The sequence below is a fragment of the Solea senegalensis genome, linkage group LG6, assembly GCF_019176455.1.
Source record: "Solea senegalensis isolate Sse05_10M linkage group LG6, IFAPA_SoseM_1, whole genome shotgun sequence".
NCBI lineage: Eukaryota > Metazoa > Chordata > Actinopteri > Pleuronectiformes > Soleidae > Solea > Solea senegalensis.
In genome coordinates this window covers 16,144,133-16,160,570 of record NC_058026.1, presented here as the reverse complement: position 1 = coordinate 16,160,570, position 16,438 = coordinate 16,144,133, and the positions used below count along the sequence as shown (strand labels likewise).

Genomic DNA, 16,438 nt, shown 5'->3' with positions numbered 1-16,438 from the left:
TTTTGTCAAATTTTTGACGACATACTAACCTATGACTTTTTTGTCAAATTTTGGATGACATACTATAGTATGATGTTTTTGTCAAATTTTGGACGACATGCTAATCTATGACTTTTTTGTCAAAATTTGGACAACATACTATAGTATGACGTTTTTGTCAAATTTTGGACGACATAGTAACCTATGACTTTTTGGTCAAAATTTGGACAACATACTATAGTATGAGCTTTTTGTCAAATTTTGGACGACATGCTAACCTATGACTTTTGAAAGGACGACATACTAAATTACTTAACTTTTGTAAATTTTGGTGACATGCCTAAAGCATGACTTTTTTGTAAAATTTTTGGATGACAAACTAACCTATGACTTTTTGTAATTTTGGATGACACACTAACCCTCTATGACTTTGGTAAAATTTTTGGGCCGACATACTGAGAATTAATTTTTTGTCATTTTTAGACGACATACTAAACTATGACTTTTTTATCAAATTTTGGACGACATACTAAAGTATGACTTTTTTATCAAATTTTGGACAACATACTAAAGTATGACTTTTTTGTAAATTTTTGGGGCGAAATAAAAGTATGACCTTTTTGTCAAATTTTGGATGACATACTAACCTATGACTTTTTTGTCACATTTTGGACGTCTTACCAAAGTATGACTTTTCTGTCAAATTTTGGAGAAATACTAAAGTATGACTTTTTTGTCAAATTTTGGACGACATACTAAACTATGACTTTTTTTGTCAATTTCTGGATGACATACTAACCTATGACTTTTTTGTCAAATTTCGGAGACATACTAAAGTATGACATACTAGACATGAATTTTTTGTCAAGTATCGGATGATATACTAAAATATAATGTCTTTGTCAGATTCCGGACATCCTTTTTTTTTTTTTAACCTTATGGGATTCAAACCAAATTCCCATTCCACATGGCCACGCGTTGCCAAAAAGGTCATCGTTGTCGGCAGGATTCGAACCTGCGCGGGGAGACCCCAATGGATTTCTAGTCCATCGCCTTAACCACTCGGCCACGACAACACCTATGATTGAATATTTTTGTGAAATTTTGGACGATATACTAAAGTACGGCTTTTCTGTCAAATTTTGGACGACATACTAAAGCATGACTTTTTTTGTCAAATTTTGGACGACATACTAAATATGACCTTTTTGTCAATTTTTGGACGACATAACAAGCTATGACTTTTTTGTCAAATTTTGACGACATACTAAACTATGACTTTTCTGTCAAATTTTGGACGACATACTAAAGCATGACTTTTCTGGTCAAATTTTGGACGATATACTAAAGTATGACCTTTTTGTCAATTTTTGGACGACATAATAACCTATGACTCTTTTGTCAAATTTTGGATGACATACAAAAGCGTGACTTTTTTGGTCAAATTTTTGACGATATACTAAAGTATGACTTTTTTGTCAATTTTTGGACGACATACTAACCAATGACTTTTTTGTCAAATTTTGGACGGCATGACTGTATTTGTCAAATTTTGGACAACATACTAACCTATGATGTAGAACTTTCTAGAAGGCAAAGCTAACATTCTATCTGTTTATTGTTAGAATTGGTATCAAAGCACTGTTGCCTTTAAAGTGCATTATCAAAGGCCTTTTTTGTTAATCAAAGCACAGTTGCCTTTAAAGTGCATTATCAATGCCATTTTTGTCAAATTTTGGATGACATAGACATGACTTTTTTGTAAAATTTTACTAAAGCATGACTTTTATGAACTACATATGATTTTTTTGGTAAGTATCATTCAACATACTGAAGTGTAACATCTTTGTCAGATTTCAGACATCTTCATACACTATGCTATTTTTTTTTTTTTTAATGGGTCAAATACGTCCTCGTTGTCGGCAGGATTCGAACCTGCGCGGGGAGACCCCAAAGGATTTCTAGTCCATCGCCTTAACCACTCGACCACGACAACACCTAAGGTAATCATTTTTTGTGAAATTTTGGACGACATACTAAAGTATGACTTTTTTGTCAATTTTTGGACATAAAAAAACCTATGACTTTTCTGTCAAATTTTGGACGGCATACTAAAGTATGACTTTTTTGTCAAATTTTGCACGACATACTAAACTATGACCTTTTTGTCAAATTTTGGATGACATACTAAACTATGACTTTTTTATCACATTTTGGACGACATACTAAAAGTATGTATGACTTGTCAAATTTTGGACGACATACTAAAGCATGACTTATTTGTCAAATTTTGGACGACATATTGAAGCATGACTTTTCTGTCAAATTTTGGACAACATACTAAAGTTTGACTTTTTTTGTAAATTTTTGGACGACTTATTAACCTTAACTTATTAAATTTTGACCTTTTTGTCAAATTTTGACCTTTTTGTCAAATTTTGACCTTTTTGTCAAATTTTTGGCGACATACTAAAGCATGACTTTTTTGTCAAATTTTGACCTTTTTGTCAAATTTTGGAGACATAGTAAACTAGGACTTTTTTTGTCAAATTTTGGACGACATACTAAAGTATGGCTTTTTTGTCAATTTTTGGACAACATACTAAAGCATGACTTTTTTGTTAAATTTTGGACGACATACTATACTATGACTATTTTGTTGAATTTTGGACGACATACTATTCTATGACTTTTTGTCAAATTTTCGACTACATATTGTACTATTACTTTTTTGTCAAATTTTGGACCACATACTAAAGTATGACTTTTTTTGTCAAATTTTGGACGACATACTAAAGCATGACTTTTTTGTCAAATTCTGGACGACATACTAAAGCATGACTTTTTTTGTAAATTTTTGGACAACTTATTAACCTATGACTTTTTTGTCAGATTTAGGGCGACATACTAAAGCATGACTTTTTTGTAAAATTTTGACCTTTTTGTCAAATTTTAGACGACATACTAACCTATAACTTTTTTGTCAAATTCTGGACGACATACTAACCTATGACTTTTTTGTAAAATTTTGGACGACATACTAAAGTATGACGTTCTCGTCAAATTTTGGACGACATACTAAAGCATGACCTTTTTTGTCAAATTTTGGACAACATACTAACCTATGATGTAGAACTTTCTAGCAGGCAAAGCTAACATTTTATCTTTTTATTGTTAGAATTGGTATCAAAGCACTTTTGCCTTTAAAGTGCATTATCAATGCCATTTTTGTCAAATTCTGGATGACATACTAACCTATGACTTTTTTGTTAAATTTTGGACGACATAGATATGACTTTTTCGCGAACTTTTGGACAACATACTAAACTATGTCTTTTTTGGTCAAAGTTTGGACGACATACTAAAGTATGACCTTTTTGTCAAATTTTGGACGACATACTAAAGCATGACTTTTTTGTCAATCTTTGGACGACATACTAACCTATGACTTTTTTGTCAGAATTTTGGACCACATACTAACCTATGACTTTTTTGTCAAATATCGGATGACATATTTAAATACGTCTTTGTCAGATTTCGCATATCTTTTTTTTTTTTATTTAACCTTATGGGATTCAAACCAAATTCCCATTCCACATATTGCCAAAAAGGTCATCGTTGTCGGCAGGATTCGAACCTGCGCGGGGAGACCCCAATGGATTTCTAGTCCATCGCCTTAACCACTCGGCCACGACAACACCTATGATTCCAATTTTTTGTGAAATTTTAAACAACTCAGTATACTATGACTTTATTGTCAAATTTTGGACAACATACTAAAGTACCGCATTTTTGTCAAATTTTGTATTTTTTATATTTAATTTTGAATTAAGTATGAAAACAACTGATTTTAGTTGAGGCAGTAGCAGTGTTTTCAGTGTAATGATTAAACAATCATTCACATCAATTAATTTTCTTCACTTGTTTTCTTGCATACATTCTAAACCCAATGAGGTTTCCGGGATTGAACCCAGGGCCTCATAGCAAAGCATGCACTCTACCACTGCGCTACATATCCACAGTAGAACTTTCTAGCAGGCAAAGCTATGTTCTATCTATCTGTTTATTGTTATAGTTGGTAACAAAGTACTGTTGCCTTTAAAGTGCATTATCAAAGCCCTTTTTTGTTATATATTAACCTGCGTATGTGCCTTTGTAAATCTACTGTGATCAGAACCTGTACGACTTGTCGGTTTTACAACCTATCTACTAACTGATTGTTTAACTGCTGTCTAACTACCACTAACTGTGTATGTGGAATAAACTCGTGCATTATTATTTTCCTCTGTGTGGTCTGATTGATAACTGCAATGATTAAAATAAGAGGACGTTTATGAGTTTAAAATAAAAGAAATCTTTCAAGCAATAATAATTAAGAGTTTTACAATAAATTACAAACACACACGATCAAAAACTACTCTCCTACCTTCACAGATTAAACTCAAGTATCTTAACAGGCACAGGCAGCATGATAATCATCCACCCAATCAGAGACTGGTGCTGGCTCTAAACAATAAAGAACTAATCATGTATCAATTTACAGAGCAGCTGCATAAATACTTAGCTTCAGCAATTTAAACGTGTCCCTATACATTCAACATTATTTAAAAAATGACACCAATAAGTATTGGGCCTTCTACGCTAATCAACTCTCAGCTAACATCAGCACAATAACAACAACCGAGACTGGCCGAGTCTGTCAAAGTAACAGGAGAACCAGCCTGCTAAGCTAAACTTAGCTCGTTCACTTTTCACCCTTAGACTCGCTCACCTGTAGATGAACTCCGTTCTTGGCTCACCGACATCAGGACGCCTGGTCGTTTGTTTTTCTGCCATTCATTTCTGAATTAATAACAGCAGAAGCTAAATGTATTTGCCGCATTGGGTCTAAGACGACCTCGACTCGAAGATAACGTGGCTTAATTAGTGTCATGCATGGATATATTGTAAGAACTGGATAGAGCACCGCCCCCTCTGCCATTTTTTCTACCAGTGGCCACTCGTGGTACTACAACAAAAAATACTGATACTAATACTAATACTAATAATAATGCTTCACCCATAACCCCTCTCCTCTAATTTAGCCAGCCATTCACTGAATGATTGAGTCTCAGACTCTTCACAGTACCACTTCCCAAAGTACTGGCTGTGTTGGTGACACAACTGTAGGTGTGGGGATGTTGAGGTACATCATCTGTGAGGGTGAACGGAAAGTGGTGATGGAGCCTTGGATATGGCCTGAGGTTGTAAACGCCCTTTGTGCTTTGTCTGCCCAGCAGTGTTTGGTGGCCCACTCAAACGTCCTGAATGCAGAGTTGGTGTCTTCTGCAGAGGCACAGGACGCCGCTCAGGTCCCACCATAGGTGCCCGTGGAACTGAGATGCCTTTTGTTACAATTTATTTTAACTGCAACACCTGCTGTACCTGGAACAACATAACACAACCAGTATTAATGAACATTTACTTCAGCAATAATCAAGAAGAGGATCTCATCAATTTGACATTTATTATGAAGACAATGCAGCATGACACAGCTGTGGTCACAACTGATGACACCTTCTGCTGTATTACATGCATTTAATAAAAAAAATATATTACAGCTGCATTGCAAGACTAATCTGCATAAAATATAATTAGCATATTTAAGGCAGCTATATCAAATTACTAACCTAAAATCTTTATATCTTTATATGTGATGTAGTTTTAATACTATGCTTTGTTTCTAACTATTTAAAACAGTGACAATTAAGCAAAAAAAACATACAGTAATGCACTGTACACAAATCCTCATAAACATCACTTAAAAAGTGCAGCTGATTAAAGTAGAACTACTTCTTATTGTTTTATAATGTGCTGCACAGGTTCATTAAAAAACAAAACTTGATTTAATAACATTTTGTTATGTAGAGTTATAAAGGAGCATGCCATGACAATAGCATAAGAACCGGGTAATGTTACAACACATGAGCATCACTTAAAATGAATGAATTGAAGTTGGAACTTGTACCGAGTTAACATGTGACATGTTTGTAACTTTCACGACTAGACCCACCAATGTCACTCACAACAAACAGATGTGTTAATGCTGTATTGTCCTCACATTAACGTAGCATTAGTATGAAGTGTCAAACTCGCATTAGCATTAGCTAAAAAAAGGAACAATGGTGGGACAGACGGCATTACAGTCACTGTACAGTAACAGAACAGTGTCACTAATTAGACATATGTAATAACAGTAACCGATTAAATTGTATTAATAATTGCTAAAAAAAACACTGACTAATTTAGAAAATGTTCCGATAACAAGTTTGACAGAGGTGAAAAAGTCCAGCGTAACTTTTCCATCAAGCAGAGTGCCGCTGACTGATCATATCCATCATGATATACAGATACATGCAAAGCATGCATACCACTGAGCGACATCTCCATTGGCAATCACATGTTGAAATCTCATGACAAATAGCAAATTAAAACAGCCGTTTCATTTCATGGTGACTCACTTAAAAAAGGATCAGTGACTAAAGTGACTACTCTACAACTTCTTGGTAACTGTGTGGTCAGCTTTTGAGACTCCCTGATCTTTTCAAGTATGATCAATAGGTTTTTGCACCAAGCAAAGGCTCCTTACCATGGAGTGTCCTATTTCTGCATTATCCTGATAACACACTACAATGTCACACAGTCCTGTCTATAGTTTCAGTCACATCACAAACTGCCACACAAGCTAAATACCTTCAGCCTGACTCAACACCCATCTGTTCCATCCATCTACATGTCTGAGCTGCTGAAGCATGAATAATATTTTAAGATATTGTTGCATATTTATCTGCAGCGTGAGTTACTTGGCCTTAAGTGAATCAATTTTATTGAAATGTGGGTGAGTGTTTGCTGCTCCCTTTGCCTCGAATGAACTGCAGAAAGATTTAGGACTTAAAGGCTTGGTCTCACCAGACGACTTGGAGGCAGACACATCTGTCTCTACGTGTTCTTGCTGATTTATGGGGGTTTTATGATGAAGATTGTGATCCTGAAACATGCATAGTTTTGATAATTTTAGGTTTTTGTATGGCTGCTGCCTGTTTGTAACCTTGTTGTATTTTGTAACTATGCTGCTCCCAATCTTGGCCATGGACACAGTTGAAAAAGAGATTTTTAATCTCGATTTGGTTTTTTTTCCTGGTTAAATAAAGGTCAAATAAAAATAAAAACACTCTTCTCATGTACATGCTTCTTACACCAACATCATAGCTAAGTAACAGTCACAGCCCAAATAAAAGAGATTTCAACCTCAGTGTGAAGTGTAATTACAGGAAACGATAGTGATGGCTGGTGTTTGTGAATGAACACAGGGATCAAATTTGAGGACTCAAGGCACAGACGCATCCAACTCTGTGTCTGCATATTGATGAGTATTAGAATTATATCGTTTTCGGTCAGAGCAGAGGACGTTTGGAGCGACGTCTTGGCTCCGGTACAGTGAACAGAAGGCGAGCACGCTCTAAGCCACGAGGTTCTCTGTCCATGGTGCTGATGCTGGTGCTGATGCTGACGCTGCCGCATCCTGCACGCAACGTGCCCAGACAATGTTTCTTCCGTTTATCGGCATGTGTCGGGGAGGAGGAGGTGGTGTATGGCTATAAGCCTTGGTCTGGCAACTGCAGCTCATGCGAAAATAAATAAATAATAATAATAAAAAAGGCTGGAGACACAAAAGGAGCACGTGTAGTGGGTGGGCCTCAGCACACGGCTTTCACGTGGCTCTAGCGAGTCACAGCCACACCGTCAGTCCAGTGCTGCAGCAGCAGGAGACAACATCAGCAGCATGGCTGTGGAGATGGAGCCCGCGGAGTAAGTGCGCGCCCCCGCATGTTTTTTTTTTTTTTTAAACTTGCAAATAACAAGTTTTCTATGTGAGTTTAGAGATGGAGAATAAGTGATAACCATACGATCACATGTGTGACTGAAAACATGGATATTTGTGTGTGGTTCTTATAACCGTTTGTGCGTTGCGCAGTGGGTTGGACAATTATGTTATTCTGTTGCTCTGATACTGTGTGTAAAAGTACATTTGTTTGGGTAAGGCGCGTGTTTACGTGTTAAATTGTTGTCAGTGTGCTTGCACAGTGCGCGTGATCAATGGTTGCGTTGAGCCATTTTAACCAGATGTTGTCGATTATGCTGAGAAAATGAGAGAGAGGCGTGTTTGTCGCCGCTGTTTGTTAATGTCTTCTTCATCCACATGTTCCTGTTGATCAGAACCCCCATCAGACGAGGAGAAATGTGGTTGTGTCTTTTTATTGGCTGGTTACTTTGTCCTCCTCTCGGGGAAACGTGGGAGTGTCTAAACTATGTTGTCAAATTAAAAGTCATCCTGAGATCAGCTTCTTGTGGCTGGCAGCTAAAATCGAGTAGAATCAGCAGAAGCAGTTGCTCATATATATATATATATATATATATATATATATATATATATATATATATATATATATATATATATATATATATAGCATCAGTGTTTGTGTTTTCATCAATGTCAGTGATCCATGACATTGCATGAGAAGTGGAAAGACAATACAACTCAGTGTCACATGCTGATAGTCAACAGAGAGTTTAAAAAAATGCCCAGCTTTGGCTGTAAAGTGAGACAGTGACCATGTCCTCTAAAATCTATCAAATATATCTCTACTAATTAGGGCTGAGCGATTTTGCATAAATATATAATTGCGATTATTTTCACTGGAATTGCGATAATGCATAATTTTTGCATCAATATTGTAGTTTTCATTTGAATAACATATTTATTCAAAATGATTACTGTGTGATATTTGTGAGAAACAAAGATGCTTTTCTCCTGTCTGTAGAACACAATATGTGTAGATTTAATAATTCTTAAATGGCTTTAAGAAGTAAAGCCATTTGCGCCTCCTGTGATTTGAAAATTGCAGTAGGCCATATTGCGATTTGGATAAATTCTTAAGCCCTACTACTGTCGTGAAGACATACTGTCCGTGCACTGAAAAAGTACACTTCACCTTTCAATAAGTCACCTTGTTGTGCTTCTTGTCTCCATAGTGTGATTCGCTTGATAATGCAGTATCTTAAGGAGAACAACCTCTACCGAACCCTGACCACCTTGCAGGAGGAAACCACCGTCTCACTCAACACAGTGGAAAGCATTGAGAGTTTCATTGCAGATATAAACAGCGGCCACTGGGACTGTGTCCTGTTGGCTATTGAGTCTCTTAAGCTGCCCGACAACATACTTATTGACCTTTATGAGCAGGTGAGCTTTGCACTGATCGGCTAATGCTTTTCTTGGCTCATTTTGCTTTAAAATTGGCAGCTTTTGACCAACACTTCTCTTTCCGACAGGTTGTAATGGAGCTTATTGAAATGAGAGAGGTAGGTGCAGCTCGCTCCCTCCTCAGACAAACTGATCCGATGATCATGCTGAAGCAGACTCAGCCACAGAGGTATGTCCACTTAGAGAACCTGCTAACCTGCACCTACTTTGATCCTCGCGAGGTGAGAGAAATCAAAGTGTCTCACTCAGTGTCAAAAACAGCAACAGCATATTAATAGTTTGTGTAATGAGATGCATCTCATTACACAATGTAGGCATACCCCAAAGGCAGCAGCAAGGAGAAGCGACGGAGGGAAATAGCTGAAGCGCTGGCAAGGGAGGTGAGTGTGGTGCCTCCCTCTCGACTCATGGGGCTCCTGGAACAAGTCAGTGTAAGTGCAATGGTTCATGGCTTCATGTCTTTGTCTCTCACGTCTCTCATTTGTAAGCCAACCCTGTCTTTAGCAGATATGGGAGGTTGGTTATTTATGATTGCAAGTTTGATTTTTAAAAACGGAATAGTTTGTACTTACTGTTATATCAAGAGGAAGACTATTTCAATAGTTTGAGGCCCTTACTGAGAAGACAAACTTAGTACATCATGTTTGCATGGTGGCCCAGAATTAGACAAATCGGACACTCGTTCTAGTTCTGGGGGAGAGCTGTTCTTTATTATTTTATATCACTGACTATGTTTCATATTTTTTTAATCTTTTTTTTTTTATGGAGTATTGAGGGAAATTGCCTCTGTTGACCACCTCCGCTTCTTTAATTTCACACACACAAGCACAAGAAAAAATAAGACAATTGAGTAAAGAAAAGTATGATTGAGGGTGCAGTAGAAACTTATGAGGGGTTATATCTAAAAACTACACCCAGAAGGATATACAGTTAAGATAATAGACTCTCATAAATCAGTTTTAAAATGTTAAAGTAAATTACAAATAGAAATTAGGGAATCAAATAATATTAAAAAGTGATATACTAGCTGTTAGTTTTCCAGGGGTAGTTTTGTTTTATATACAGTTAATGACACCGAAGAATCTATTAAAGGCAGGTTTTAGTATTTAATAGAATTCTAACTTTGAGATGTTTTCTCATTGTGACTTACAGTCTCTGAGACTACAGCAATACCCAGGTCACCTCTCTCCGGACAGGACCATGGACACATCTGCCGACAACAAGGAGAGACACGTGGACAAAGAGAGATTTCCAACCCAGCTGTTCCGTCACATCAAGGTAAACAACGCGGTTTCTGACTCACAAACATCTACACACTCTGCTGTAACAGTGGTGTACTGTAGCTGCCTGTAGTGGAACACAGGAGATAAAAAAAAGCCGTATTGCTTGTTGTTTTTTTAAAATGTCCTTGTCCTTAAGCCACACACATAAACAACACAAAAACTAATTGCTTTACTCACCTGAAGGCTCTGACTTGTGGCTCTGGCTGTGCATTCATCACGTTCACCCCGGTGGAGCTTCATGAGTTACTTGTCCTTGCTTTTCTCTGACCAAGGTTCTAAGTGTGAGCAGTCAGGCCAAACAGCAGCAGGCTGTTGGAGAACTTTATGTCTCCCCGAGGTCACTTGATTATAATGTATGCTTTATTCCTCTGTGCTTCTGGATTGCAGACTGCAGAGGAAGCAGAAGAGCTTGTTTTGTGGGAGGTAGTTTGGGATGCTGATGAGTCATTTTTGTTTGTGGCTTTAATGTGCAGTTTGGACGGCGGTCACATGTGGAATGTGCCCGTTTCTCTCCCGATGGAAAGTACTTGATCACTGGCTCAGTAGACGGCTTCATTGAGGTCTGGAACTTCACTACTGGGAAACTTAGTAAGGTAAGTTGTGAGGCATCCTCAAGTCTTTATAATCCCAATATAATGGGTTTTATTTCTATTAAAACTCATTGCTATTCATTTCATTGATCTTTGTGTGTTTTTGTGTGTGTATGAAACAGGACTTAAAGTACCAGGCACAAGACAGCTTCATGATGATGGATGATGCTGTGCTGTGTATGTGCTTCAGCCAGGATACTGATCTTCTGGCAACAGGAGCTCAGAATGGCAAAATAAAGGTACATATAATGTGTGTGGGGTAATTACTTTTTGTACTGTATGTTTTTACAGTAACAAGCTAACTATTATTATGTCTAGGGACGGAAATCGGTAGCGGTCCAATACTGGAGTCACGTTTGATCTGTTTATTTCTTCTTTTTGGGAGAACAATATTTATTACACAGTTGGAGAATTATGTCTTTTTCAAATGACTTAGCACAAATGAGCTTCATAGGTCATAAATATGACCATTATCGGTGTAGGTGGTATCATCACATCCTTAATAATGATGTCCTTTGATGTGGAGTAATGTTTTATTCTAAAAGGAAATTATGCCAAATATATCACAATGATAACTATACATTTTCTCTCTTTAATGTGTGTGTCTGTGTGTTGTTTGGGGGTTTTGTGGGTGTAGGTGTGGAAGATCCAGAGTGGGTTGTGCCTGCGCAGGTTTGAACACGGTCACAGCAAAGGAGTGACCTGTCTGAGTTTTTCCAAAGACAACAACCACATCCTCAGTGCCTCCTTTGATCAGACCATCAGGTGGGATAAACCGTCGCTGCATTATGTGTAAAATCAACATTTTGTTATGCAGATAAATGTAAAAACAGTAAAAACAGTGTCTAGGCAGCGGAGGGAAAAAAGGGAGAGCGTTCCACAGTCTAGGTGCTACCGCTTCAAAGGAGCGATCACCTTGCGTCTTGAAATGGTCTTTGGGACAGCAAGTAAAGTCTGACCTGCTGACCTCAGACTGCAGGCCAGGGTGTAAAGCTGTTGCAGGTCAGCGATGTAAGGAGGAGTTTGACCATGCAGGGAGGGGAGGCTAAACAGGCAGGAAATGCGCCCTTTTATGAGTTCCAGTTAAAAGCTTTGCAGCAGAGTTCTGGACGACCTGAACACGGTCAAGTGAGTTCTTCTTATTTAAACAGGTAAAAAAGACTGTTGAAACAGTCCAGACGTGTGGCAAAAGCATAAATTATCATCTCCAATTCAACCTTAGACACAAGGGGTTTCAATTTAGAAATATTACAGAGATGGAAGAAACAGTTTTTTATTAAACTGTTTAGAATGTTGCTTAAAGGACATTGCAGAGTCGAGGATAACACGAGGTACTGAACATAGGGCCGATGTGCTGTTTTATCAGAGGCAACAAATTCAAGCTGGATCTTTAACCATGTGGCAAAGGCTCATAATTATTATTTTGGATAATACACATCCACAGATGATATGACTTGCCGCTTGTGTGCAGAGTGCACCTGAACATTATAGTCAGTATAATAAGGGCGAGGACGTCTGTCGTTCTCTTTCCCCACTCTTGTTTCACACACATTGCCAAGGAGGTGACTATCTATTTCTGACCCTGCGGGTTGTGGGCTGAACCTTGCTTCGCTGTGGTGGAAGCACATTGTGCTGTGTGGGTGTCGCAGAGACTCCATGTGCTCAGGCACAAGGCTGCAACATGTTCCTTCACTTCCACATCCATCAGCTGGCAGCCTCGGTTGCTTCCTCCACCCAGAGACGGAGTGATGCAGTGAGAATTAGGCAATTGTTATGGTTAAGTTAATCTCACTCCATGGGAGCTAAAAATAACATTGGCAGCTCAGCAACACTTTTTTCTTGTGTCTGCACTCAAGGAAAAAACCCTCGAGTTGAATCGAAGCAGCTGAGTCTGTGCTGTTAGTAACAATTATCCAACACTGTCATTTTTAGAATCCATGAGCTGAAGTCAGGCAAGACACTAAAGGAGTTAAATGGCCACTCGTCCTTTGTAAATGATGCTTCCTTCACTCACGATGGCTTTCACATCATCAGCGCCTCATCTGATGGCTCTGTAAAGGTACAAATGAACAATATGGAGACAAAGTCAATGCCTGTGATTCAGTTCTGTGCCGTGCTATAAGCAGCTGTGGGATTATTCTCTGTCCATTTTCCAGATATGGAACACAAAGACTTGTGAGTGTGTCCACACGTTCAAATCAATGTCAGGGACGTCGGAGGTGCCTGTCTACAATGTGATTCCTCTACCCCAAAACCCAGAGCACTTTGTGATTTGTAACCACTCCAGCAAAGTGGTCATTATGAGCATGCATGGCCAGGTACGATTCTTTAATATCAAGCATTTTCCTGGGCTGCAACTCACATTTACTTTTTATTTTTGTGCATAATCCACTTATGTTCTCAGTTCTACAGTATAAAAAGGTAATGGAGTAAAAATGTTTGTTTTATTTGACCAACAGTGCAAAAACCAAAGGTGTTGAGTTCATAATGATATGTGAAAAACAGATAGCTGCATCAATTTTCCATTGTGAAGCTCTTTCTTTTTGGAAAGTCACTACAATAACTGATTGAACAAAATAGTTGAATCGCTTGCCAAGTGTTTAAGGGGTACTCCCTTAATCACCTAAGATCTTATAAGAAGCAGTCTGACATTACTCTCTCACTGCAAGTTGGATATCATAATAAATATATCTGAATTGAGTACACCCCCTTTGAAGAATTAAGATGTCAATCAATATCTCAAAAACAACATGAAATTTAGCTTAATAATATAACTTATATTACAAAATCTCACTTTTACCCAAATTTGTTGATGCAAAAATGAATGGTGTTGTCCACCCCACACTTAAAACTAGTATTTTGTATGATGATTTTTAATGAACAAGTTGGCGACACAGTGGCGACCACGCCCCTTTTACAATCAACTGTCTGCTGGACACCTGTGTAATGAGTAATTAGACTCACTTGTGGTTGAATTCCTGTTAATTAGGATTTTGTAGCTTCACTCCAAAGACTTTCATTGGGGTTTATTCATTTTTGCAACATGGACTTCAATGAGTTTGTTAGGAAAAATACTTTTTTTGTGTGAGCAAATGAACAAACTCTTGTTTGGCCTGCATTTGTGTAGGAATATTATGCTGAGCACACACACACACACGTATGTACAATATTTGTCAAAAATATGTAACTATAATACATTATTGAATGTGCAGTATCTATCTTAGGATCGTGTACTGTAGTACTTGATCCGACATGCCTCCATCTCTTTCTCCTCAGACTGTGAAGACGTTCAGCTCAGACAAAAATGAGGCAGCAAACTTTGTGTGCTGCACCGTGTCGCCCCACGGGGAGTGGATTTACTGTGTGGGAGAAAACTTGGTCCTGCACTGCTTCAACTATCTGTCGGGGAGGCTGGAGAAAATGCTGACTGTAAGCTGTGCCACTGTTCACTCATGACTGATGTGTGTGTTTTCAAACTCAAAACGCTGCCAGTGTTTATCCACTTATTTTATCATCAGACATGATTACTGAGTGTGTCACTGTTGCTGTGGATCAGTCCCACAGTAAAGCGAATGATCTGTGATCCTCTGCTCCTACAGGTCCACGAGAAAGACGTCATTGGCATCGCTCACCATCCACATGAGAACCTGATTGCCACGTACAGTGAGGACGGCCTCCTGAGGCTATGGAAATCCTAATCTGCCACCTAGCATCGAGGAAACACAAAGTTATAAAGCTATTCATTCACATTTTTTCACTTTGAATAAAATATTAGCTCACCTGACACCTGACAATTTTTTAATGCTAAATTCATAACATTATTATTATTATTTTCTTTTGCTAAACAGCAGGAAAGTGGTCCTAGATTCAATGTGACAAATGATAAAGTAAAGTTGTTGAATCTAACTTTTATATATTTATTTTTTTAAGTAAAGTCAAATACACATTTTCTTAGTGTCACTAAATCCCATTGGCTTATTTATCACTTGTTTTTTAACTAATGGCAATGGAGGAGGAAGATTAAATTCATTTATCTGTAAATATTTTCACCTGTGAGTTAATGCAGATTTGACAGAGTAAACTGGGCCCCCTGCTCCTGGTTAAAAAGAATTATGCGTCAACGTCATCATCACTGTAGCTCACTGATGTACTTTAGAAAACAGTGATTAATGTGTAGCAGAGGGGGAGGGGAGAAAAAGAAGCAATTTAAACTTGTTCATCACTGTCTATATCCTCCACTAGGTCTTCTTCATGGTCCAGCTTCACTAGTGCAGCTTAAATCCCCATTTTCATCTCTTCTGTCTTTATTAGACATGAAAATGCATGACGGTGAACTGTGGTGAAAAATATTTATAATACAAACTGCCTCATGTTTGGGCAAAAACAAAGTTTCAGGTAAACTATTAGTCAGCGTTTTGGTTTATATTAATACTTTTGTAACATTGATGCAATGATTATACTATGATTCAGGTGTGATGATTTGTTTGCATGCTACCTCAGTTACACTGTCCAGACGTGGCTCTACAGTACTTTTGAGTACACCTTCAAAATATGCATGAAGAATAATCAGAGCTACTGTGACACATTCTATACTCTGTGTGTGTGTGTGTGTGTTATGTATGTATTTAACGTGGTCACATTTCGTTGCACTGACTATAATTGGTGTTCCTGTGAATCAGTGGGACATGTACGCCTGCACGTAACCCAGCTAGTGCCTCGACCTGTCACTGTCACGACTATCTGCCATTGTTGTAAATTAATGTGTCGTTTTTATTGGACTTTGTTTTCTATATCCTTGATGTTGTATATAAAAATATGATTATCAATAAAATTACAAACATTTTCATTTGTCATTATTAAACATATTTTCATGGTATTGCGTTAGATGTGTTCCCATAGAGATAAAGACAGCCAGAAACAAAAACTTTCTGCATGATCTCTCAGTAAATGAGAACTCTTTGTGCAAATTTACTCACTTTTTTGCCAAATTCTTCGTTGACAGCATATCCACTTAATTTGTTTGTGCATCTCCATTTCCTATATCCCAAAATAACATAAAAATCCAAAGTCTAAACACACAACAAAAGACTAAATGCTTCATATAGAGACAGTGGACTCACAGATGAACAATAAATGGGTTCCATTTATTATCATTATGTAAGGTATTAAATTATTTGTTTAATAACCTGTTGCACTAGTAGAGGTAGGCAGACATGTATAATAATATAACACATCTGACACATAGGATCAGTAGATTCATAAAATAAAATTAATCTCTTGAC

The 16,438-nt window shown here is 37.7% G+C and overlaps 1 protein-coding gene and 3 non-coding genes across 4 annotated transcripts; 1 reads left to right on the top strand and 3 right to left on the bottom strand.

Moving 5' to 3' along the window:
- Positions 1-973: 973 nt before the first annotated feature.
- Positions 974-1,055, bottom strand: trnas-aga. The gene has a single exon. It is a non-coding gene; the product is annotated as a tRNA-Ser (tRNA).
- Positions 1,056-1,893: 838 nt separating this feature from the next.
- trnas-aga lies at positions 1,894-1,975 on the bottom strand. Its single transcript has one exon. It is a non-coding gene; the product is annotated as a tRNA-Ser (tRNA).
- A 1,620-nt stretch (positions 1,976-3,595) lies between these two features.
- On the bottom strand, positions 3,596-3,677 carry trnas-aga. Its single transcript has one exon. It is a non-coding gene; the product is annotated as a tRNA-Ser (tRNA).
- Positions 3,678-7,748: 4,071 nt separating this feature from the next.
- LOC122770650 (WD40 repeat-containing protein SMU1-like) lies at positions 7,749-15,998 on the top strand. Its single transcript, XM_044027621.1, has 12 exons — positions 7,749-7,827; positions 9,052-9,262; positions 9,352-9,504; positions 9,598-9,714; positions 10,436-10,561; positions 11,040-11,159; positions 11,279-11,395; positions 11,794-11,921; positions 13,089-13,215; positions 13,313-13,474; positions 14,433-14,585; positions 14,756-15,998. The coding sequence occupies exons 1-12, from the start codon at positions 7,802-7,804 to the stop codon at positions 14,852-14,854; spliced, it is 1,539 nt and encodes a 512-aa protein (XP_043883556.1). The 5' UTR covers positions 7,749-7,801; the 3' UTR covers positions 14,855-15,998.
- The last annotated feature ends 440 nt before the right edge of the window (positions 15,999-16,438 follow it).